The sequence below is a fragment of the Malurus melanocephalus genome, unplaced genomic scaffold, assembly GCF_030028575.1.
Source record: "Malurus melanocephalus ecotype Western Australia unplaced genomic scaffold, MMel_1.1 scaffold_327, whole genome shotgun sequence".
Classification (NCBI taxonomy): domain Eukaryota; kingdom Metazoa; phylum Chordata; class Aves; order Passeriformes; family Maluridae; genus Malurus; species Malurus melanocephalus.
In genome coordinates this window covers 481,642-506,107 of record NW_026623559.1, presented here as the reverse complement: position 1 = coordinate 506,107, position 24,466 = coordinate 481,642, and the positions used below count along the sequence as shown (strand labels likewise).

Sequence of the window (24,466 nt, the reverse complement as noted above, 5' to 3'; positions counted from 1 at the left end):
TCTGAGAACATGAAATGAAAATGCATTTAAAATTATTGAATTTATTTAATGCTGGTGGAAATTATACTTTTAATTTGAAATATTTCTGGCTRTTGTTTCCTAGTTCATCTAAATTGATGCTTTAATTAAATAAGTTTTTGGTGTTTTTTTTACTGTGATGAATCATGACAGTATTTCTGCGGATCATGGGCTAAGTTGACCCATGGTATAACTGAATGGAATAGCAACAGAAATGAACTTAATTCCATGTTTTTCTTCTTGTGTCAGCTTTAAAGTTGTTCTTTGGTTTMTTTTTGAGTAAATGGTTCACATGGGAAAAGTTTTATAATGTATTTGTGTTCTAGTACTCAGAGAACTAACTTTCTTAAACTTTGTAAGTTTGACATATGGGTTCCAAGTTGTGTAGGTTTGCTTTAATCCAATTTATGGTGTCTCTTGTATGCTCGAAAAAGAGCTGGTTTCAAGTCATGGAAGGAATGTTTTATTTTCAATGCTGGAAAAGCACATGTGATTATATACCGTAAATGAGAATGCGTGAAAATAATCTAAACTTCTAGATTTTTGTGGGATTTAAATGATGGGATTTTATTTTTTATTTTTTATTTTTTAATCTTATGTTATCTGGAAACMATAACAGATTTTGTAAATCAAAAATAAAGTTTTTTCTATGTTATGTCCTCATCAAATATCTGAAATTCCTATCCTAGAAATTACTAATTAGTGGATTTTCTACCCCAAATGTCACACTACTTCTGTCACAGTCCTGGCAGTTTAATGTGCTGAAGAACCAACCAGCAAATGATACTGACTTCCTAGTTACAGTAAGGAGTGTGTTTTATATACAAGTTTGGGAAAAATTATGGAGCATTCTGGCAAAGTATTTGATGTGCTGAATGACCTTTGTTTACGTGCTGCTTTCACTTGTGGGGGATAGAGAGGTCTGGGCAGAGAGGGCAGAAGAGAAAAGGAGGTCGGGAGGACAAAAAAACATGTAGGAAAGGATGCTGGGGAARGAAATGTGTTTGTAGCAGGGTGAAGAGTCTGCAGAGGCTCAGCTGTCGGTGCCTGTGGTGGTGGCAGCWGACTGTGGAGCTGAAGGGGGCTGCTGCTGGTGCTGCTGAGGAGAGTTTCCAGAGACAAGCCCTCCCGAGTGTTAGGGAGAGAAGGAGAAGGGGAGCTCCTGTCCCACAACAGCTGTTGGTGGATTTCCAGCAGGGAAGGCGTGCGGGTTCCCTGCTGGCTGCTGCCATGCCTTATATTTTAGGGTTCCTTCAAATGACAAATGAATAGCTTTGATAGGAGTTCTTTTCGACAATTAAGCATCTTTCASAGAAGAACAAAGGCATTAGTAGGAGCTAAGCCGTGTTTGGGGGGAGAGGGACTGTGCTGCAGGAGCAGTTCCATACAGAGACCTGACCTCCCTGCCTGTCTCTCCTTCACTGACGTTTTGCCCTCGGTTACTGTTGCAGTCTCCTACTTTTCCTGGGGTGGAATTTGGGTGGTTCCTGGCGTGGAAACTCAGTTTCAGGCTGGCTTAAACACCAGAGGCACCGTATATCCTGAGCAACTCTCTCCTTTAAACACTGGCATTCAGGAATAGGATTTTGAATGTATATTTAGCTTCTCTAGCGGTAATGAATAGTGATAATTATTAAAATGTGGGCCTYTACTTTGTTTGAGTTACCTTTGATCTTTATCAGCAAGCAGAAAGTGGATTCAGTCTCAGAGATATGAAGTCGTGTTACTCATAGAGACAGTGGAATTAATTGTTGCCCATCATATAGTCAAGTTTCAATRTTACTTACTATTAAGAGGCAAGCTTATGTATGTAATAACAATGAATACAATTCTTAAATAAYTCAGTGATGTGCCGTCTTACCCTAATTTATTAGCTGTAAACTTCAGCAGACACTGTCTCACCTGCACTGCTAGCACAACAGTGGGCTTTCCATACTGAAACAGATTCCTGGATGCAAATAAATCATGTGATTATTTGACATGGAAAACTTAGATTAGTGAAAGATAGCCTAAATTTGAGGTGGGAAGGGGAATATGGTACACAAGGATAAATACTAGAGTAGGGTGCTTCTGCACTAATAGCATCTTATTGGTTTTAGTGAGGCATGACATTGCAGYAATTCGGGTAAAAGTACTTAACATCCATTTCTCTTCAGTTTTGTTTCTTCCATGTAACTTTGTACTCTGCTTTCTACTGCRTATGATGATACCTTTATTTATAATWGGTAATATTACYGGTGGGAAAATTGTGRTTTCATCTAATGCTTTACTGTTTTTGTTTCTTGAAAGGGTGCAGTGTTGAGCTAGAAGTTGTGATTTTCAGTTTACTGTGGAACTGAAGGCAGTTGAGTAAATTCTGTGTGATGTAYACACAGCTGTCTGTCTATTGATCTGTCAAAGCCTTTTGGGGAGTCAGTTGAGGCAATGGGAAAGTTTAATAATTTAAAATTCTTTCTGAGTGCAGTTTAAAAAGCAGATAATATCTATGCTGGCTGGGACTTCTCAAACTCAACAACTATTGAGTAAGTCATTGATTTATTTTCATAGCTTCCCTTTACAAATACTTCAGTGACTTCGTGAAATGTGAACGTGACTGTTTAACTTGGGTTTGATTATTGCTCCCAAATGTTTGTTCCCCACTAACTGTTTGATGCTTGTCAGGTAATGGCTCTGAGGCACCTTCTGTACTGGACTTTGCCAGTATGGGCATTTCATAYCCCCTCCCCTTAAATAATTATTGCTTCTATGAGGCCTCCAAATATGCAAAASCTTAGATGCTCAGAGCTTGGTGAGTTCTTAGAGGCTGAGTTTTGTCTGCTCATAAATCTGTGTCTCACTGAGCAGCAGTGCAAACCTGACATACTTTTGCTTGCAGTAGCAGTACTACATCTGATACATATGTCAATTATCACTCTAATTCTAGAACTGCGTTATTGTGAAAACAGTGGGGATGAGAACTGCTTTCTTCATTAAATATGTGTTGCATATTCCACACATAGCTGTTTCACTRTTGAAACAGTGTCAAATTCTAATGAATTATTGTGGGAAATTACCCTCTGTTTTTCTGACAGGACTTTCTGCAGGGTTATCTATTTGAAGCTAAAAATACTCTGCTTCTATGATTCTTTTAATTATATCACCCTATTTTGACATGCCCAGAGTTATATTTGAGCTTGGAACTAGAGTGGCTTTTTAACTGCATTGACTTTTTGGTGGCTAAAAGCAGAGTTAGGGCAGCACATTTCCAAAACCTATGTTAGTAATAAAAACTCAGCGTGTCTTATAACTGCTATTCATTCTAAGCTTCTGTCTTCCATCTTGCCATTTGTAAGGTATTTAGTGTGCAATCTGTCTTGTACTATACATACATATAGGGCAAGACTTAGTTTTTGACTGGAATTCTGAAATGGTGCTACTGTACCCATTTGTAAAAGTAAAAATGTGACTGACCTCAGCTATAGATTTGTAGTCATTGACATTGCAGCTTCTTCCTGTGTTTCTTTGAAACTTTGGTGGAGGGGTTGAGGTTATCAGCAAAAGAAAACATAATTTGAAACCAATGKGAACTGATACCAAGAATTGTTTAAAAAAGCAACAACTTTATTTCACAACTACCTGCTAGAAGCATGGCTAGYATATAACTTGACAATATTTATGGTTTTCTTCTAAATAAGGTAAAGTCGGATTTCATTAATCGGCTGTCACAGCAAAGTTCTGAGAAAACTTCTGGCACTGTTGCACATTTTCACAATTATTTGAACATGTGGAGGACTGTCTTGTATGCAACTCTGAAGCATTTATTTAAGTTCAGGTGGGATGAAGGGAAATATGTTACTGAACAGGCAGATATTTGGTTTTATCCTTTCATATGCACTTAAAATATACTATAAAACTGACATGAACATTTTTCTTCCCAGTGAGAATGGTTTTGGAAAAAAAAATCAACTTTAATCAAGAAAAAATATTAACTAGAGTTTTAAGGCTCAAAGTGAATACTTTTGTATTGAAAATTAWAAGGCAATTATCAATGAATAGCTTCTCCAGTATTAACAGTATAAATATGTCATTAGGTTTTGTAAAAACATTTTTCAGAAACTAATGATTTTAAATGTGGTAGCATTAAGAACACAGTTCTTAAATGAATTCTTATTCCAGATTCATTGGTTGAAGTACCTACAAATACTGTAAACAGTTGGGACTGGCAGTTGTTTACATGTTGAAATGATTACTGCAGACTTGGGTTTTCCTGTTTGAAGTGTGTGCTCTCATCTCCTCACATCAGCAGATGTCAGGCATTCAGAAGGGTTGCTCCACCTTCCATGTGGAAGCAAGGAACACAATCCAGTGGTTTTAAGGCAAGAGGTCCAATGATATCAATGCAGACCATATGTAAAAGTGCTGCAGGCTAGGTTTGCATCASTCTGGACCAAAAGTTTCAAGCAAAAATAATACTTTTTGAAATCTAGAACTGCAACTGTCATTTCTGCTCTAGTTTTCAATATATTGTGCCTCTAATTGGTTGTATACAAAACCAGGACTAGGAAGAAATGGGAAATTAAATAAACCTAGAAGATTCTGAATCAGTAAACAYTTAAAAGGTTACAAACCTGAGTATTTCTGTATCACACTTATACAGCACTATGCTCCGCATTGTGGTGGTTTCATGGATTTTTGGAAGCTAATAGCTAACAGTGACTTCAGTGGAAGGGCTAACATTAAGTTTTGTTGCTGCAGCAGCCTGCCCTGAATAAGAGAATGAAATGCTGTGTTTGTGTGAAGTGGAATATTCAGTAAACACTGGCAATGAGCAGCCAGGTTGCTCAGGAGGGAGCAGATTTGGCCTTCTCTTCCACAAGCATCTTCCCCTCGTCTTTTCCACCACCCAACAACACAAACATAATTTTGGCGTATTTTTCTTAGAAGTTCTTCTTTGTGATGAGCACGTCAGCAGTACTTATTAAACAGCATTGACATCCATTCACACAAAGTGCTTTTACAGACTCACTGCATGGGCTCAGTACATGCAGAGCAGAAAATGTCCTGTAGCAGTTAATGAACAAAATGTAACAGCTACAGAGCATTTGGGATCAGATTCTGAGTTTGTTTTTATCAGAGCTACTGAAAGTAATTGAAATTGCTGACTTCTGTGTTATGTAGGGAAATGTGAAGGGTTTTGATCCTTTTGCTAATAAGTACTGTCCAGGAGAGAATTTTATAGTTCAGCTAACAGATTTTGGTGATCTGCTTTCTGTAGCCTAACTCTCACTGAGATTTCTGGGCCCCATTCATGAATAACTAAGGAATAATCCTTCTTGCACACATCTTGGGGAGAAGTSTTTCAGCAGTAGCTTCTTATCCTCCCATTTCCAAAGAACTGAGCGTGCATTKAAAAAGATAGTACCACTTAATCCTCAGCTTGTCAGTTCAGGTTATAATGATCTGGGTTTGGAGACACTCCACTTATATTTCAGAGAAAAGGTGAAGAAATATAGTTTTCATACTTAGACTTTGCACTTTGTCTTTTAATTTGCACTGAGTTTTTGGGTGTGGTGTCTGATGTTGTAAACCACTGCTGCTGCCAGTAATACTGATCAGTGTGATTCCAGACGTCTGCCAGTACTAAGTACTAGAATTCCTTTCTTCTACGCTCTGTGAAGAACTCTTGTAGCTAGGCTTGCCTAATGGGTTACATTCCAGCAAAAAGGAAAAGTCTGTGCTTGSTTGAATTCTTAGTTTCTACTCTGATGACAGGTAACTTAATGCTGGTGGCTTATTCAGACAGTCAGTAGAAAATGAAATCATTTAGGAAGCATGGAGTGGTTTSAGGTCTGAAGAAAGCTCAGGGGGTCATCTGCTCCAACCCTTCACTCTCAGCCAGGCAAAGAGGCCACAGAGGACTTCCAAGCAGGCTGTATCTTGAGTAGTTTGTGCTGAGGGATAAAGCCTGATGGCCAAYAGGCAACCTGGAATACTTCAGATCAAAATCTGCTTTCCAGTTCATGAAATAATGGGAAGACCAGGGCTGTGGATGTGAGTAGAGTTTGATCTTTTGTGTCTTAATTCCCTACCTTCCCATTTCCCAACAGCACTGAATTAAGCAAATAAGATCTAGTAACATTTCTTGGGTCATTTTTCCAAAAGTAATAAATAATATGGGAAGCTTAAAATTTAGGRTTTAGTTTTGGAATTCCTAAGCCATCTTGAAAACCAAGTGAAGATAAGAGGAGCAGTAGGTTGTCTATCCTAGAAAATCATAGCTGCAGTGTGTCTGAAGTTGGGCATCTCGTAACTGAAATCACTTAACTCAATGCATCACTTTTAATAGCCATGAGTTTTATTTTGTTTGCCAGGGAAGAGGTACAACATGGACAACATCTGCTTTTCCATGGAAATACCTACACCTTGTTTTAACTCTTAGGATAAGAATGTGTTTCAGCTTTCTGGTGTATCCAGTCTGRAGTGAGTTGCCTGAGATTTCTAACAATGAGAGTTATAAGGATGGTTTTGTTTCATGGTGTTCCCTGAGGTGGGAAGTAAAGTAACACAAGAAATTCACTTGCTCTAAACCCTTAGGGAACCAACAATTAAGGACAACAGAAGCTGTATTTGTGGGAAGCCTGGAGAAAGGTGCTCTCTTTCTGGCTCTGGCTACATTCAGTATTCTTTTGCTCTTAAGATAACTCCYCATTGTTTTCTTTGCATATGAAATKATWTTAAGTTAAAATTTTAAATTTTARAACCCCMAAATATATRGGCTAAAATGAAAATTATTTTTATTTTCTCTGTGACTTTGATAGGACTATATTGCATTCTCCAGCCATGTTGAAAGCAGTAAGTAACAGATGCTTGTGAACAATGTCTGGAGAAGAGGGTTAGCAGTWATTTAAAGATGCAGGAAAACATCTTAAACATTCACAAATTCTAAGAACTGGGAGGTATTAATGTAACTCCCATAAATGGCAAACATATTTAAATCAATTGTTAAGAGTAGTTATTTAACACTTTCAGTTTATCTTTCATTATTTTGCCTTATTTATTACTAGTGTTGGTTACAGTACTTTTTGTTCTTTTTGCCTATAACTGTTACTTAACTTTTGTATACTAACAGAATTTTCTGTCTTCATATTAGATACCACACTTGTGATCATTTCCTAAAGAGTGGGGAAAATTTTCCAAGTCATAATTGCTTTCTGTTTAGCTGTAAAATGAGCTAGAGGGTAGATGCACATGAAAAATTAGGAAAAATAGACTGGTATTTAAAAGCCATGAGGTTACAAGCTTGGTGTTATCTGTGTTAAAGTCAGAGGACTACTAACATGGTAAAGAAAAAAGTGTGAAGCACATCTGGAAAATAGTTTCAGCTATGGGCTCAAGAGATCATRCTTCAGACAAGAGGAATCTTCATTTCCTATGTTTGTGCCTTATGCACATGCCCTGTACCTTATTTTATGAACCCTTACACCAAGAGTACACAGTTCATGGAGTACACACACACACAGATATAAATATTTAGGGTATACAGCTGTACCTACATGAAATGCTATATTTGTCTAGTCTGGAGTTCAAAAATTCTAAAATAGTCTGGCACAATAATCATATATAAAAATGAGTTACATCTTTTCTCTTTAACTTGTGCTTTGTGATTATTTGGCATGTTTTTTTAGAATTACATTCAAAGTCTTGTTGTTTACCCTCATTTAGGATTGTTGTTTCTGTAATGTCGATGTTTTTTCTTCACTGGCAGTAGTCCAGCTAATCATCATCAATCCTTCCCATGGCAGCTACAGTGCAGTAGCTCTAATTCAAGAAGTAAATGTGGTATTGGCTTTCAGGTGCTGAAAACTATGTTTACTATGTAATTCTTAGCAAACTACACAGTGCTGGATTTATTGCACAACACTTCATACCACAATTATCCTGCATTAAAATCATATGCAACAGTCTTGTACGATATATTACTTGCAGCATTTGCAGCAGCAGAACACTTAATTACAAACAAGTTGCTTGTAAACCTTGAGCATCTTGAGTTGTACCTCTTTTTTGTTTTATTTCGTATTTCACAGTTCTAGTACCTYCGCAGGTGCAACTGGAACAAGTGTTTGTTTTTCAAAGTTCTTCACTCTCCACCAACTTTTGGCTTGGGGGTGGAAACAACATGGGGCTCTCAGGAGTTGGAAAGGCGGAGAAGATGTCGAGTCCTTGGCTGCTGAGGTTTGTGTAGCGGCTGCCGGCAGGGCGGAGCTTGAGTGCTTGTGGAATTTGACGGTGCCACTGAGCTGAAGCAACAGAAACACAAATCCAACCCTATAAATGTCGAGTTCGGGTTACAATGGAACAAGAGAAATCAATACACACACCTGGACAGTTGCTTCCAAGATCCTTGAAAAGAGCACAGCATTGGTTTTTCTGGTTTAGGGTCTGTTCCTTCAAGTATTACCATGGGTGTAGTTTATATGCTCAGTATTTTTATTGAAGTCCACAGATAAAATTCCAYCCCTTGTTCAGTTCAATGGCAACGTTTACATGGATTTCACTAAGTCCAAATTTAATGATTGAAACTTCGGAGCCTTCTCCAAAGCTCATGCAAGCAAAACTAAAAATATTCCATAGCCTGAACAGAGATGAACTAACTGGACAAGACTCTCATTCTGTACTACTTCATCCTCTGCATGGCTTTTCTTCAAGGAAGGGATTGTAATTTTTATTGCCCTCTACTACTTACAACTATTAACATGTTGTCCAGGTTTTTTTATGTACAGAAATAAATGTAATCCAAAGATATAYATTGAGTAATTTAAAAGCAACATTTAGCATGTTCCCATATGAACAACTACTGCTAAAATTTTGAAAAAAAACTGCATATTACCTAGCAGTTGTTACTCCTAAAACACTACAGAAAAGGGAAAATTATCTTATCTTTACCAGGGTTTATCCATATGGGTCTGCACCCAAATTAGATAGACATACCTATCAACAGTTAAAATGAAAGGTATGAAAATTAAAGTCAGGTTCCTGCTCCAATATTCTGAGGTAACTTGGTGGGGGAGACCACAACCTATGTTTTAAGCATTCATAGGAAATAGATTTCCTTGCTGAATTTTGATACTATCAGGAAATATTTTTAAAGAGCCTCCTTTTTTCTTGCGGCTCCCAATTTGTTTCTACTTGAACTCATTATTTACTCATTATTATTTTTCTTTGCATGTGGAATTGCAAAGATCAGGCCAAACCCTCATCTCTCGACCCTACCCATTCAAAATAGCACAAGGAAAAGTAACTTTTGTCATCACTTTGGGGTTGCATATTTTAGAAAATGTGGTTAGAATTGGGAAGCATTTATTAATTTCCACATTTTACCTGTTCGTGCCTTGAATCCTTCATRTGAAAACTTGTCTTTCAACATTTAGATACCTAAGGAATTTTTCATTTTATGTCACCTTTCTTGAATCAGCCTCTCCCCAGCCCTCTCTCGATCCTTCCATTGCTATTGCCCAAGTCACCACAAGGTGGCAGGAGGCTGATGGAGATGCACTGGTGACTTATTTCTGACAATTAGGTAGGGTTTAAAAAAAAATAGAAAAATGAGTTTAAAAACATGTGGGTTTTCGCTTTTTTTTTTTTTTTTTTTTTTTTTTTTAGGGACTGGTTATGATCCAACCAGTTTCTGGAAAAAAAATAGATACATATAAAACCCACTTTGTGGAACATGTTTTCTGTTTTATTATACTGCTTAAGTGATCAAAGTACTCTACTTTGTCTATTCCATTTTGCAGAGATAAATGATGTGCTGTAATTCTTGAAGTGGGCTGGGGCCTCCTGTGTCCTGTGTTAGATGTAAAGTAGCCCCCTCAGTTAGGCTGGGTTTGCACCACCCGTGCTGTGTGCAAGAAGGGGTCAATTTTCTTGTGTGCAGTTTAYTGTTCCATCAGGTCAGGCCTGTGGCACAGACACATGTTAGAGATGGTAGAGTTAACGTTCAACTTGAAAATATATGCTTATGTGTCTAGGGATTCTGCAAGGTAGAGAACAGGAGTAGAGAACATTGTGTAAAACTCCTCCTTAGGTGTATTTTTTATCTTACCCTCCAATGCAGCAGAGCTGGTTTGGCCATTTARCTGTACCATTAGATCTCTTCTGGAGCCTTATTAAGCTGTGGCCATGCGGTGACACTGATTTCTAATCCACATCAAACCCAGATAAGAACTASTTGGGGGCTTGTTTTATTTCCCAGYCMATGCCTACCGTATATATCGAGTCGAGCAGTACAGGAGACAATCCCAGCTTCGTTCTTGGCAGACAAGGTGTACCAGCCTGCGTCTGCTTTCTTGGCAGGCTGGATCAGGAGGCAGACATACCCTGTTGTATCTTGATGCATGCTGGGTAAACAAGTGTTTGGCAATTAGTATTTCTCAAGAGCAYCGCAGCTTTCAGATTTTAAAATATGTATATTAAACATGAAATAGATACGCTGTCATTTCTATTCTCAAAGAGTCTGAGGCATCTATGTCAATAGATTTGCTTTCACTGTGGCCTCAGTGATCAGAAAATCTCAGCTCTGTTCTGGCTCCTCTCAGTTGTGCACAGCCAGGGTGTGACAGCAGGAGGTGAATTGCTGCTCTGGATATGTTAATATTAGAATTATTTATTGAATACTAGTGAACTAAAYCTGTGCAAAGCTGCTGCACAATCATGCTGTATTTTGTCCTAGTTCAGAAGCTGGAACAAGAGCATAAAAAAATACCAAGAGCACTTGTACCAAGTTGTGATTTTTTTCACAACAGCAACCAGAGCCAGTCAGAAGCTTTCTAGAGGCACCCTTTTCCATGAGAAAATGGCCAAGTGGGAAAATCAGAAAGATTTGTTTAGCCAACACTCTGCTTTGTTGTTTCCTTCACTTCCTTTGCTTTCCAGTGATCTAAGTCTTAGTGACTGCAATTTCTAGGAAAAGTTTTTCGGTAGTGGATAACAGGACTGAGACTCCTCTGCTCTCTAGGCTGAGGTTAAAAAGGCTCTAGGTCCTTTTTATCAACCCAAGTTTCTCTTATTATAAAGGAAGAGGCATGAGATGAGTGCACAAGAACACTTGCAGGATGTTCTGAAATTTGAGATTTTGTTTCCTTATGAACTGAAATGAAACCATAGACTTTCAGGACAAGAGGTCATTTTGTGCTTCTGACAGCAGCAACAGAAGGGAACATTCACCTTTAGCTCCCTGCACTGCACAATTTGCTTTATGCTGGGCTYGCATTAGCATAGGAGCTGAAAAAACAGTGATGCATTTGACTGCAAGARCTGAACCTGAACGTTGTTTTATTTTGTTATTTTTGCCTATGTGATGAGCTTTGTTATCAGCCTCTGTATCTGATATGATAAACTCTCTGTTGTCCATGCTCTGGGGCACTCAAAACCAYGTCCTAGCTGTTCTAAGTTTGAATTCATTCAGTTAGAACTAGGCTGGGGGAAAAATAGCGTAGAGAGAATAAGGCGCTCAAATGCTTTAAAAAGCATATCAGAGTGTTTTGGATAAGGAGATTCATGTGCTCTGTCAGGTCTATGGCCCCAAATCTCTGTCCCCACCCTCTGAAGCAGTGATGTGTTGTGAACCAATGAAACAGCCATTGTTCCCCTCACAGAAAAGTTTTGCATCTTTACATGGGTGAAAGTAGTTATTTGATAGACACCACCATCTGTACTCATCACATGGGTTTTCATGGAAAAAGTTGGTCCAGCCACAGGRAACTCCAGGCAGGGGTATAATGGCACCGTACCTCATCCTCTCTCTGTTGGATGGGATRGTCTCATTGTCTTTCTTCCAGTAAAATATGGGAGGTGGCATTCCTACRACTCTGCACTCTAATCTGACGGGGTACCCTTCTGGAACACCACAGTTCTGAAGCTTCTCCAAAAACATGGGGGCTCTTTTTACTTCCTTTGCTGGAAAAAGAATTATTGAACAASAGATATTTTATTCTTTCTTTTGCTTTGAACAGTATGGAAGAACATAACTAAAATTATTCTTGTGATACTGAAATAGATTGTGAATTTTTAGTGGGGTATTGGAAGGGAAGTGAAATGCCATGACATAGCTTCTGTCAGGGAACATAAAGTAAATAATAAGCAGAACTGAAGTTCATAAAAGCATATCTGCATGTCTAATGGGTCTAAACATACTACCATTGCAGGAAATGAATGTCAGATCTATAAATTTCTCTATCTCATATTTTTAAGGCTTTATTAAAAAGCAGTATTCAGATTTAAATATTTCTATTAAAAAAAATAAAATCTGTGCTGAAATCTAGGATACTTCAACATACATTATGAATTCAAACCCTAAGCATTTTGGGGAGAAAATTTAGAATGTAATTTTGCCCAGACAAGAGGTAGGGTGATAATGAGGCAGAATTCTTATGGCCCTGCATTAATAACAGGAGTGCACTGCTCAACTGAGCACCAGGTGTATTTCCCYCCATGAGCTGAGAAGGGAAATATATAAATGAAAAGTTACATATCTGTGTCTATATCTGTTGGATTCACCTGTTCTGAGTGCATTATTCATTTGTTTTTTTATATTTATTTATACTTAGTTGTATGGAAACTACAGGTAAGTTTGGTAAGGTAAGTTTGAAGAAATGCGTTCGAGTAACTCCATCACTGAGAGTAGTTTTTTAGTGTTTCTTACCTACAACAGTGAGCTCCAGACTAAATGAATTTTGTCCTGTTCTGTTAGTGGCGAGGCAGGTRTAAGTTCCAGCATCACTTTGGGAGAGAGGATCGATGAGCAGAGAGTGAACTCCAGTCTCCCTGACCAACATCTTGTGTCTGCCATCTGGGAGCACAGGTTTGCCATTCAGGAGCCACGTCAGGTCTGGGGTTGGTAACCCACTCACCTAAGAGACAGGAAGACAACTCGAGACAAATGTCCAACTGACAGAGGTTAGCAAATTCAGAGCTAGTCCTTTTTTCAGATACTGGCTGAGTCATGACAGAATCTAGAGCAGAAAGATTTTTTTTWAAATTWTTTTTCAGTTTTTATATATCTGCTGTCTAGTTCCAAAAGGGAGAAAACCAGAAAACAAATAAACAAAAAAGATAAGAAAATAGATGAAATATCTACATTTTTCRTAGTAAGAAAGGAAGAAATTTATTTTATGAGATACAAAATTGGTATATGAGAGTCACAAAAGACTGCTAATAATCTTCTAGATTGTTTTTTTTCAGTGCTGAATATAAATCAAATTCCTGGGTCTAAAACACTACAGAGTTTAACAGAGGTGGGAGAAAGTTCTATACGAATTACTCTGTATTGTGTAACATTCAGTGAATATAATACTTCATAGCTGCTGAACTTACATGCTTTAGAACACTACAAATGAAGTATTTTTTTAAGATTATTACATTGTATTATAGCACTAAAAACCTTTCCAGAGGTATTTACTCATGTCTAAAATACTGCTTTCCTAACAGGATTTTACCAAGTAGAGAAGGAGGCAAGGGGAACTTGTCTAAGTGAGGACTGCTCTCTCCCAGGTTTGTGCAATGCCAGACACGCATTAAGGCTTCCCAAGCTCTGCCAAGATAGCAGAGCTAGGAAGAACCAAATTCTTTGGCATGCYCCTAGCAAACTTAACATCATAAATTAAGTAGTAATGAATCTTGCTCATCCTCAGGGCATTAACTTGTGTCTCAGAGCTTCTGGGTAGAGGTCAGTGTCAGCACTGCCGCCTTTGCTGCACTGCAGGGGTGTGGAGGGGCTACCAGAAAAYGTTGGATTCTCTTGAAGGTGTTCAATAACAGGATGTTCACTATGTGTACTTTAACTTCTGACAACTCMTGGCAGGATTTCAATCAGTAAGTGGGATGTCTCTGCCTCTGTGCATGCTGGGGAAGCATAAATGAACTGGGCTCAGTTCCCTCTTTTCAGGGAGTATTAATCTTCAGTAATTCACTCCAATACAATGGGGACATTTGTTTGAACACAAAGCAACATGCTGAATCCTCTCTTTCAACAGTTTTGTGCTATTCTGGATTATGTTCAAGAMTCTGATAATGGAGCAGAACTTCTGGAGTTCATACTGGTAAAGGATACAGTGAGCATCTCTAGTAATTWGAACAACCTTGTAAGTGAGCCTTCTGTTTCTAGGTTGTGTTTTCTGTGTTCTTCATCCCACRGAGCATTTGTTCAAAAGAAATCCCTGGAGTCAGCTCAGAGACAATGACATTAAGAAATAGCTTTAAAAATGAGGCATTAAAACTTGAATGGCAAATGCTCATGCATACAATAAAGAACATGAAAACACAGAGCACTAGCTGTTCAGAGATAGGGAAAGTGAGAATGAGCAGAGGAACCAGCTAATACCTTACAGTCCAACCTACAAAGTCGCCCTTCGTGTGCCACCATGTCACCTGGAGCCTGTAGAAAGTATGGCCTGAAAAAGCGTTCTTGAACTGCCTCTTTGTCTCCTTCTGGCACCCGGGGTCGTGTTCTGCAACACAAAAATCACATGTGTGTGTTTGGAAGTCACTTTTGTTCCTCTAATGTTTAAAAAAGAGGAAGAAATTGGGGAAAAGAATGGAGAGATAGTTTGAGTTACATAAAAGGGCAGAAAGAAATGGGCTGATTGTAATTKAATTGTTGCATATTTTCCATTTAAAAGGATTATCAAGTTAACTATATCATGTCATTTCCTTAGATACCGAGATGGCCTTTTCTTCTTTTCCCTTTTTTTTTTTTTTTTTGGCTGAATTGTGTTTTGCTAATCCATCCCTTGCTTTTAGCTCCACTGCAACAAGTAAGCAAAATCATACTTAAACTTCCCTGTATTTGAGGATCACCTTCAAAAACATAGAAGTGACCTGCTGGGAGGGAACTGCTGCTGTTATTTCCACGTTATGATTGAGAACTGAAATTCAATGAGTGCAGTGGTTATTTTTGGATGCCTTCAGTAAAAAGCATAAAGAAGCTCTGCAGGACTTTTTTCTTTCACCTGTGAGGCTGAGTTGTTGAYAGTCGTCCCCGAAAAGGGACACTCTGAACCATCAGGTGTCCTGAACAACTGATCCTCCCCTGCAAAACACAATGGAAACAGAATTAATAGTTGATAAATAACTCATTTCAAGTAGCAAAACTGTAGTGAAAATACTACTTTCCCAAAGCAATGCAGTTGAAGCAGGGGTTTCTCAGGCTCTTCCAGGCTGTGGCAATGCATTTAGCAGTGGTGCCTGTCCCTGCTTTATTCCTGCCACAGGTACTGCCTTTGTACTGGCATACTTTAAAATGCAGCCATAGAGAAACTGAAAAAAAAATAAAATTAAAAAAAAAAAAAAAAGAAACATTTAAACTGGAAAAAGTTGCTTGATAAATATACTTCTAAATAAACAGCTCAGCTGCTGTATGGGGTGAAGGACTATGGTGTTAGGGAGTGAGGCTGTTGGCAGATCCACATCTTTGCATCCTAGATAAAGAATAAAGTTGTGTTTGGTAACATTTCCAAATTCCATGTTACTATTTGTTTCTCCCTGCGCTTTCTACCTGAAACATCACATCTGTCTTGTCATTCAAAAGGTACCTATCAGCAACAGGGWGTGGGAAGGAGATAGGACAGGAGTTACTAAAGTGAAAAAATATCCTTAATGATTTTGCCTGGATGCATAATAGGGGAGTAGTTCCATTAGTCTTCTCTACACGGTTTCTTCTCCTATGCCCTGAAGCATCTGATTTGTAATGCAGTCACCACTTGATGTCAGAGTATGTGGCCTGATTTGTGTTTCTTTTGACATATATTAGAAAAAGATGAAACAAGCAGTTTTGCAAAAGAGAATAAAACACCTTACTTGTGGATTTGCAGCCATAATTGTATAGTTGCCATCATCATCGTTAGTAGCCGTTTCAATATGCAAAGAACATGTGCCATCTTCTTCTCTGTTCATTTTGAAATGTGTGTTTTTCTTGGAAATCTGCTTGCCATCCTTGAACCAGTAGACCTGTAGTGATCAGAACCCCCTGTGACTTACCAGTGACTAGAAAAATAACATTAGTTGAGCAATAGCTARTAAAATTTTAGGAAATTATAAACTTTGCAGGTCAGTTACAATGTGAAATAGAATAATTCCAGGTTGAACTCAGAAAGCTGCATATCACAGCTGGGCCTGTCAGGTTATCTTTTCTTGGCTTTAGGCTTTTTAATTGGTTAGATSAGTTCTTATTTTTTTGAAGTTAACATTGCGGGGGTGTGCAGACCTGGATGTCTGTGTCTCCTGCAATCAGGTGGCTGTACCTCAAGGCCTGATGCACGCTCAAGAGCAGATACTATTATTATTTATAATATTACGTTATTTAATAATATTATGTTATTTTAGAAAGCTGGGGGAAATGATGAGTTTGAGAGGTCTCTCCACAGAGCCGTGTGCTTAGGAGCCAGACTTCCCAGAGGGATGTATAGAAAATAGTGGGTAGTTGGGTTTTGTTCCTTTACCAGTTAAAGGGAGAATGACATACCTTGGGAACAGGTATTCCAACTATTTTGCAGGTGAATGTAATAGGGGATCCTTCCATTACCCGATAATGCTTGAGTCTCTTATCAAAGATGGGTGCAATGTATTTGCCTGTAGGGATTTCCTCATGTTGGACTTCATCATCAGATTCATCCACCGGTGTCCGTTCAAGGCGAAATTCTATTTCACTCATCAGCCTCTGCTCAAARCTGGAAATCCTGTATTCCTGCAGGGTGAGAGAGGCACAGGTCTGAACAAGACCAGTTGTGTTCTGGGGTATTTGCAGCCATTGGCACTTTTAGACTAATTCTAAAACAAGTGAAAATGAAGAAGCCTAAGTAAACCTGGGACACTGAAACAGCCTGAATTTGATTTGCAGACAAAGAAACTGCATCATGTGTCTGCACAATGAAACTAATGAGACTAAGTTTGTTCAAAGACAGGAAAAAAAAAAAATCAATCATGTAATTCCTCTAAGTCCCTGTCAAAAAGAAAATTATACTCTTGGACACTGTTGATCAAAAGAGATCATTAAAACATGCCAAGCTTTTGAGGATTTTGTGTTCAAATCTCAGTCATCTCCTAGTTATAGAAGTGAATGCTATATACTTTAGTTCATAATTAAATAAGAAAAACTATACCTACTGAAAGAGAAAATTAGGAACAAATTATGAAATATTTCAGAGTAATATACCTTCAGGTTAAACTTGGACAGATTTCTAGCTGGTGTAACTGAGAAAGCAAAATATGTTACACTGAAATTTTTAGAAGATTAAACAGGTTATGCAATAAACCCTGAATATTCCTACATAAATGAGCACTTCCAGATAGTTTGATGTGGTTATGAACTTTCTCCTGATCCCCTGTAGTCAATTAGAAATGTCCCACCACTGAGCTGTTTTACATGAGGAAATCTCCTGTCTAGACCAGCAGGCATTTGACCAAATGTCTCTTGCTGTGAGTTGTGAAGCCTCAGACCAAGAGCCCCCTTCAGCTCATGACTCCAAACCAATGTTTTTCCTGGGCATGGTGGAGCACTGCAGCTACACCTGGATGGACTTCYCAGGTAACACAGCCTGCCTGCTGCACTGACACACACAGCTGCAGGGGCACTTCGCTCAAGTCATTACAGGCTTTGGAGGGGGAAGTCTTGTATTACCTGTAGAAACCAAATCAGTTTGTTCAGACCTGGATTTATGCAGTTTTTAAGCCCAGAGCTTTGTATTCCTGCATCTGTTGAAAACAGAATTGTAGAAACCAACGAATAATAAATAAGGATGTATCCAATCCTTAGGTATATGCTGAAAAAAAAAATGCATCTTGTCTGAAATCTTATAGAAAGTCAATTAAAGAACCAGCAGATAGCCCAGATCACTGGCAATTACATCCCTGATCATTTAGCCATTCCATCTTACTGCTAATTATGGTCTTGACCAATGGTTTCCAGATAGTAAGGAGAAAAGATGGAGAGACAGCACAAAATTTTACCTGACAAATTCWTCTGATTTCTTCAGGAGACCAAGGAGACAGAAGTGGCCAAAAGTTTAGACATTACAACAGAGTTTTAGGAGACAGGGGCTTGTAAGACTTGGGAGTGATAGGAGGAAAATGTGGCAGCCACAAAATGAAAAAAGTTGGAAATTGTTATGGTGGAATAAACACCCTGGTAGTATTTGATTTTGGAACTGTAGTGGTAGATGTTGTGTGTTTTTATCTATAATATCTGTTTTGGGGAGGTTGCTTTAAGGTCAGTTCTAGGAAAGGTTAGCTATGGCAGGAAAAGGCAGCCAGCTTGGAGTAGGTAGGAAAGGAATTTGGTGAATGAACTGACTTTTTCCACTCCTCTCTTGTTCTCTGATGCCTCAGGGCTGTTCCTTCCACGCAGCTCTGGAGCAATGTGGATAACTGCACAGTACCAGGAGTGTCACAGGAAGCTTAGGTTGCTGAATCCCCCCTCCAAGATACCTTCCTTACCTTTAACACTTTCCCCCCACTCTGCCAGGGCCACTCTGCTCTTTGACACTGTCCTGCAGTCCAGCTTTGCCAAGCAGAGCTCTGAGCTTGGCTGCTCTCACAGTGTGAGATGTGCCAAAGGCTGGGAGCCAGGCACTGCATGGTACCAGCCACCTCCTCAGGGGGCTGGCCGGCAGCTGGGGAGCACCAAACACCCTGATAAAGTTTCATCTCCTTCAGCTTTTCTTCTCTCATGCAGCAGCTCTCAGCAAATTGCTTGAATTGATCAAATTCTCATCTCATTAAAGCTGRTGTAAAACTGGAGTTCCTCTGATTTCTCACCAACCAAACCATGGGATCATTTTCCCATGTCAGTGGCAAGAACTGGTTATAGTTTYCAGAGAAGTTAAGCAGGCAGTGTTTTACCCTTGATACTGAGAAAAGGCCTGTGTCTTTTTAGGAAATCAGAGTCAAGTAACATCAGGGAATGGCTGCTGTAGCAGAGGGAAGTGATGGGGCTACCAGGGCATTGCCATTACACTTTCAAGGCACCATGTTAATGTGGAAGWTGTTGAGTGCAGAACAAGATGTTGCAGAGCAGAGTTAAAAAGCCCTGAAATATTGCAAGCTGATGGCACTGTCCAGTATTGTTTATAGACAGCTGAGCTTGCAGTTTTTCATATGGATTTTTTTTTCTCAGAATCATTGTTGTCCAAATGAAGTCATTTTATATTATAGGAAATTAATAGTGTAGGGTTGTTGTAGCCATGATGGCCTACAGATGAAACCAAATAATGCTGATAGAGACAATTAACATTTTTTGTTTCCTCTACTCCAAAAATGCAGATCTRTCTTAAGTGATCTAACGAGCTAACAGAAATAAAACTTAGAGCAATCATTTTCAATTTATACTTAACCAAATTAAGTTAAGTAAAAAAAAAATATTAACTAAAGCAATTGCATTTGCTTTAGATCCTAGAAAGTTTTCTGTGAACGCAGTGTATGTATTTTTTGCTGGCTGATGTGCTGAGGATGTTTACTTCGTACAAACTACTTCATTAAGAAATACACTTCTTCCTTTTCAAATGTCTGCTTGCAGAAGAATATACAGTGGAGGAAGGAATGCACTTCATGGGACCCTTTGAAGTTAATTAAGGAGAGGTTTTCTCCCACACTGCTTTGCACGTGGCTCTGAATGTATGTGCATGCACAGAAAGAGCTGTAAAAGGAGCAGTTTGTGAAAACAAAAGTACATTGCTGCTCTGTCAGCGCGGGGTTGTCATTGCTGGCAGCTGCTTCCCTGCCCATGGAAGCCCCAAGTGTCCTTGCACAGAGGCAAATCTCTGGCTAGGAACTGTACAGGCTGACCACACGAGTTTGACTGCTCATTTGAAGGAGTTATATCCAAATACATTTTAAATTAGAAAACATTGAAGTTAGGGTTCTCACGGCCACGAGTGTTTCCTGTGTGTTGTGTTCATTCTTTACTTTTCTAAGTATGTTCAGTGTGCACACGTAAGCTTGTATAAATTTACAAACAAACCAACAAGACCAAGTTAACTTTGCTATGAAAACCTGAATGCCAACATTCAGAGGCTGATGTTACACTGAACATCTCTGAAATAACTGAAAATACACTTCTGTATGCAGAGTAAAATCTGGGAGGTTTTTGCTTGTTTGGTTGGTTTTCTTTTAGGATTAGCAAGAACAGAAAGTAGTTGTTAATATGGCTTTCTGAAGACCTGTTTTTAACACAGAAGCCATAAGCCTATTTCTGAAAGTGATTACAAAAGTGGTGCAAGGCAAAGTGTTATTGTTGTGGTTCAGACAAGTATTTCACAAAGTGTCCCAAYAAGAACAAGCCCATGTGGCCACAGGGTACAATTTAAAACTAGGCTGCAGTTCAGCATACTGAGGAGACCGAGGGAAAGAGTACAAAGGTTCAAACCCTGGTTTGGAGTAAAAAATGTGGTATTGCAGCTGCTTTTTTGGTGGCTTTCCTAGAAMATGAAACTTTTACAGGCAGTATTTCATACACTTGTTCCATGTAGTAACCAGATACTTTAAATTATTATATCTACCAGCTAAAAAGTCAAGCTCCTGTTTCGTGGTGTAATGCTCTGTACAAATTGTAGTATATATGATGCATCTGTTGTATATATTTATCTATGTAAGCTAAGTAGACTGCAGCTTTGGGACCCTGGCTATTTCTCCTACAGGTAATGCACATTGTTGAGTGTGCACAGCGTGCAAAAGGGGAGTGGGTAGTGACAGTTGTATTAATATTGTCACAGTATGGTGTGAAGGRTAGAAGACAACTGGCCAAAGCAAAGCCAGGAAATGTGCTGAAAATATATCTGAAGTGCTTTTGTACCATTCTAGTGGAAATCTGTGGTGGATAAAAAAGTGAAGTAAATGCAGCTTTCCTTCTGCTTGCCTTTGCTCTGCCRTGGCAATATTGTGGTAGGCTGCTGGTGGGTGGCTGTACTTTGTCCTGCACAACAAACAAAATCTTCTCTTAATGCGAGTCTTGCTGAAGGTACAAATTCACATCATTTTGTCTCTTGTGATGGATCTGTTTGGCCCTATCACCGTAATTTTTGACCACCTGARAGCACAGGGCTCTTCCCTACATTTTACATGTGGGAAATTGAGGCCTAAAGAAGCTGAGGGACCTGTTAAGGAAACAAAAAATCTGACGGAGCAGAGACCTTAAGCATGGTCTCCAAGATCTTGTCAAGTAATTTAACTCCTGGGCCTTTCTGCTACCTGTGAACACTTTTTGCAAATGGGGGAATTGCACAGAGTGCAGTAATTCCTTTAAACATCTTTATATGTGAATACAAGCTTTAAAGTACTGGATCTGTTGAAGTTAAAATTTATGTTTAGCAGAATTCAGATCTTAGTGAATATACATATTAACAGTTAGTAGAAGCTTGTAGAATCAAAATGATCTGATGTTAGCATAGTAACTCATTGAAATTACCACAAACAGGCTAGGGGAACTCTTACTCAAATGTTGATTCTCATATACCATATAGAAACAATTCTGTTCCCAGCTTAATGCCAACTCGAGACAAATTGCCCAATTTATTCCCAGTTTTGTAACTTTTACTAGATGGCTTTTTGGCAGAGTTATTTTAAATTCATCTAACAGTTTGTCTAAGTAAGTGGCATATATTGCATCTCCGCATCTGTTTCCAAGCTGTACCACTCCTTAACTTCACAGTCTAATCCASGCTACTCTGACTGATACATTCTGATCAGCTTGGATTCTCTCTCYTCTCCCTGTTCCCCTCTCAGCAATGGGAATCAAAAAGCAGCAGATCCAATGTTCAACCTTTTCTCCACTTCTCATTTCCTATGAAAGTACCACTGGGGCAATTTATTTCTTGCAAATGAGTTACGTGGAGCATGTTACCCAGCAGAAAGCATGAATCTCATGCTCACTCAAACACAAACCTGTGAAGAGCCTAGCAAGTCATCGTCTAGCTGGACAATATTCAAAATTCAGTTCAAAGTGATYAGGCAAGAAGGAAACAGAAGAGGAAGGAAATGGGGTTGCCATCTCAAATTCTGGAGTGAGTGTGTTTGCAAATGTGAAGAGCTCAGCCTCCCTCTCCGACATGATGAGCTCTGCAAACCAGGATCCCTACCATCCAAACCTCTCTGTACTTCCTTACTGAATACATCTAGGTCTTGAGAAGACAGACACAAGTGGTTGTTCAACTGTTCATTCCCACGATTACAGGGAGTTTATACATATTGATATCAATTTGTCTTGGTCAGTTCTTAAATCTCTTCTCATTTCTACTRCAGAGCAGACAAACTTCTGTGAGGAGTCTTTGTGGTTTAATTCCCATCCTTAGTCTGAAAATGCCTACATTTGCTGACCTTTGAGAGATGATGTGAAGCTTGATTTTGAGCCAGATTTTTGGAGTGATTGAGTTAAGTGTAATTCCTGTGCCTTAGGGAACAGTGTTCTAAGTGATTCCTGGGTCTTTCTGAGTCTGACTGCTTAGTCTGGGAACAGTGAGGAGATGATTCTGTGTGATCAATGTTGAGGTGTTATTGATGTCATGGCCTGTGTGATGAGTTGGGATCTGCATAAGTCTTTACAGGCTTTGGTTTTTAGTGATCTAAAAGCTTTTGGACAAACCCTGCATCTCTTCTGCTCTAAAATTTCTTATCAGATATTCTCTAGCAAAAGTGAAGAATATTCACGTGGGGGCTGTGCATAATTTTTTAAAGCTCTTTTTTAAAGCTTTTTTAAAGTATGTTTTCCCTTTGTCCTAAAAATAAGGCTGCTGAGACTTACACAAGACACAACCAATCAGCATTGCCACATGATAGTCTTCATAGTAAATGAARCGAGCACGGTTTGTAGTTCAAAAGGTATAAACCAGGCCCTGGTATTTAATTCTGCTTTCCTTTACTGTTGCACTGGTAATTAATTTAGTTTTATTAGTGTACAGGACTTTGAGGTTTAATTACCTCATTTATTATTTTATATTATTTGTATCACAAAACATTGAGGAGATAATATCATTAATTTCTAAGAGGAAGTATATTTATTTATTTGTATTGGGGAAGCCTGTAAATGCTTTCAAATACCAGGGTAAAAGAATTAGTTTCTCTTATACATTTATATTTTTTCATTTGCCAAAATCTTCTTTCCTTTTCTCACACATTGTTTTGTTTCTACATGACATATCCTAACTGAACATTACTGAGATTTTTTACTTGTAGGGAAGATAAAAGGCCCAATGGACTAGACTGACAGATCTGGGGARGTGGAGATAACACTAACTCTGTTCTCCTGCCATCAAGTGGTGCAGTTACCTGGACACTCATTGAGGTGATGAGACTTGGCTTTATCTCACAGGATTTCAATCTCAGTCTCCAAGAGGAAACTCCAAGCTTTGGGCCAATAAAACATTCTKGGGGTGGAGATGAGTGGATGGGGATGTTTTTTGTCCTTCTTGTCCTCTTTCACTTTGCAGAAATACTGAAGCATCCACTACAGCAAGGATGAGAGTCCAGGTGTGGTTTGTCCCAGTTTCTGGGCACAAGAGCGATTCTGTTTTTATTTCCCTGTCTCAGTATGTCTCTGTTCCTTTTCTCCATCGCAAGCTGGAAGAAAGAATTCTGACAGCTTCCTTAGAGGACCTTAATCATCAAGCTGAAATGCTCTTTAAAATGTCCTGCTAACTGGGGGCCTGTTCTTAGTGCCTGAAAGTCTCCTTGAGCTGGAGAAGGTGGTAGAAAAGCTCAGCTCAGGTGTTACAGAAGCTGTTCTGAAAGGYGAAATTTCCAGATTTTTTACCTGCTGATAAAGTATGCTTAATTATTTGAGCAGCCTGGGTCCACACCAACGCTACGTACTCACTGGCAAGGAGTGAAGCCTATCCTTATGGGAGTTCAGAGTTATGAATCTGATTGTCTTCAAGCCAAGGAAGACACTGAGTCAAGTCTCCTCTATCCTGGGATTTCTCCTAATGTCTTCCTGTGATTGCTTAAAGCCAATCCTCATTTAATGCACCTTTTGTTTGAAAAAACTGAGAAAATCTGACTGACGATGTTTGGGTGTGACAGAATCACCTTTGTTTTCAGCACTCCTAACTGTGATGAAATTTCACCTGGCACTGCACCATTCCACCATCTGCACAAATGATGGGTATGGAGGTTTTTTCTGCCTTGTTATTGCWTGGACTTGATCAAAGTTGCAGCTGGAATCTTAGCAAAGTCATATTTGTGTTTCTGTCAGCACCTCATTGTTATCGTAGCTGTAGAAGCCCAGAGACTGTTCTGTCTCATGCAGCATCAGCAGAATTACCAACTATGTTCTGATCCTGGATTTCTTTATTGTTGGTGATGAATGATGCACTGGGTGAAACAGAAGGAGTACATCTGGATTATCAGGTATCATGCTGAGTGCATAATGCTGACACTTACAAAAATCTCATCTTGTGAGCTAAATATTTTTCATGCACAAGTCAATTTT

The 24,466-nt window shown here is 38.9% G+C and overlaps 1 protein-coding gene across 1 annotated transcript in view; it reads right to left on the bottom strand.

The window, feature by feature from the left end:
* Positions 1-7,985: 7,985 nt before the first annotated feature.
* The window catches only part of MYPN (myopalladin), a 41,697-nt gene continuing 25,216 nt past the window's right edge, over positions 7,986-24,466 (bottom strand). The window contains exons 12-19 of the mRNA XM_057377832.1: positions 16,514-16,735; positions 15,850-15,999; positions 15,003-15,082; positions 14,375-14,501; positions 12,698-12,905; positions 11,787-11,952; positions 10,261-10,394; positions 7,986-8,294 (exon numbers count right to left, since the gene is read on the bottom strand). Coding sequence (XP_057233815.1) covers positions 8,125-8,294; positions 10,261-10,394; positions 11,787-11,952; positions 12,698-12,905; positions 14,375-14,501; positions 15,003-15,082; positions 15,850-15,999; positions 16,514-16,735 — 1,257 coding nt within the window. The 3' untranslated portion in view covers positions 7,986-8,124. The remainder of the gene's footprint in view (positions 8,295-10,260; positions 10,395-11,786; positions 11,953-12,697; positions 12,906-14,374; positions 14,502-15,002; positions 15,083-15,849; positions 16,000-16,513; positions 16,736-24,466) is intronic.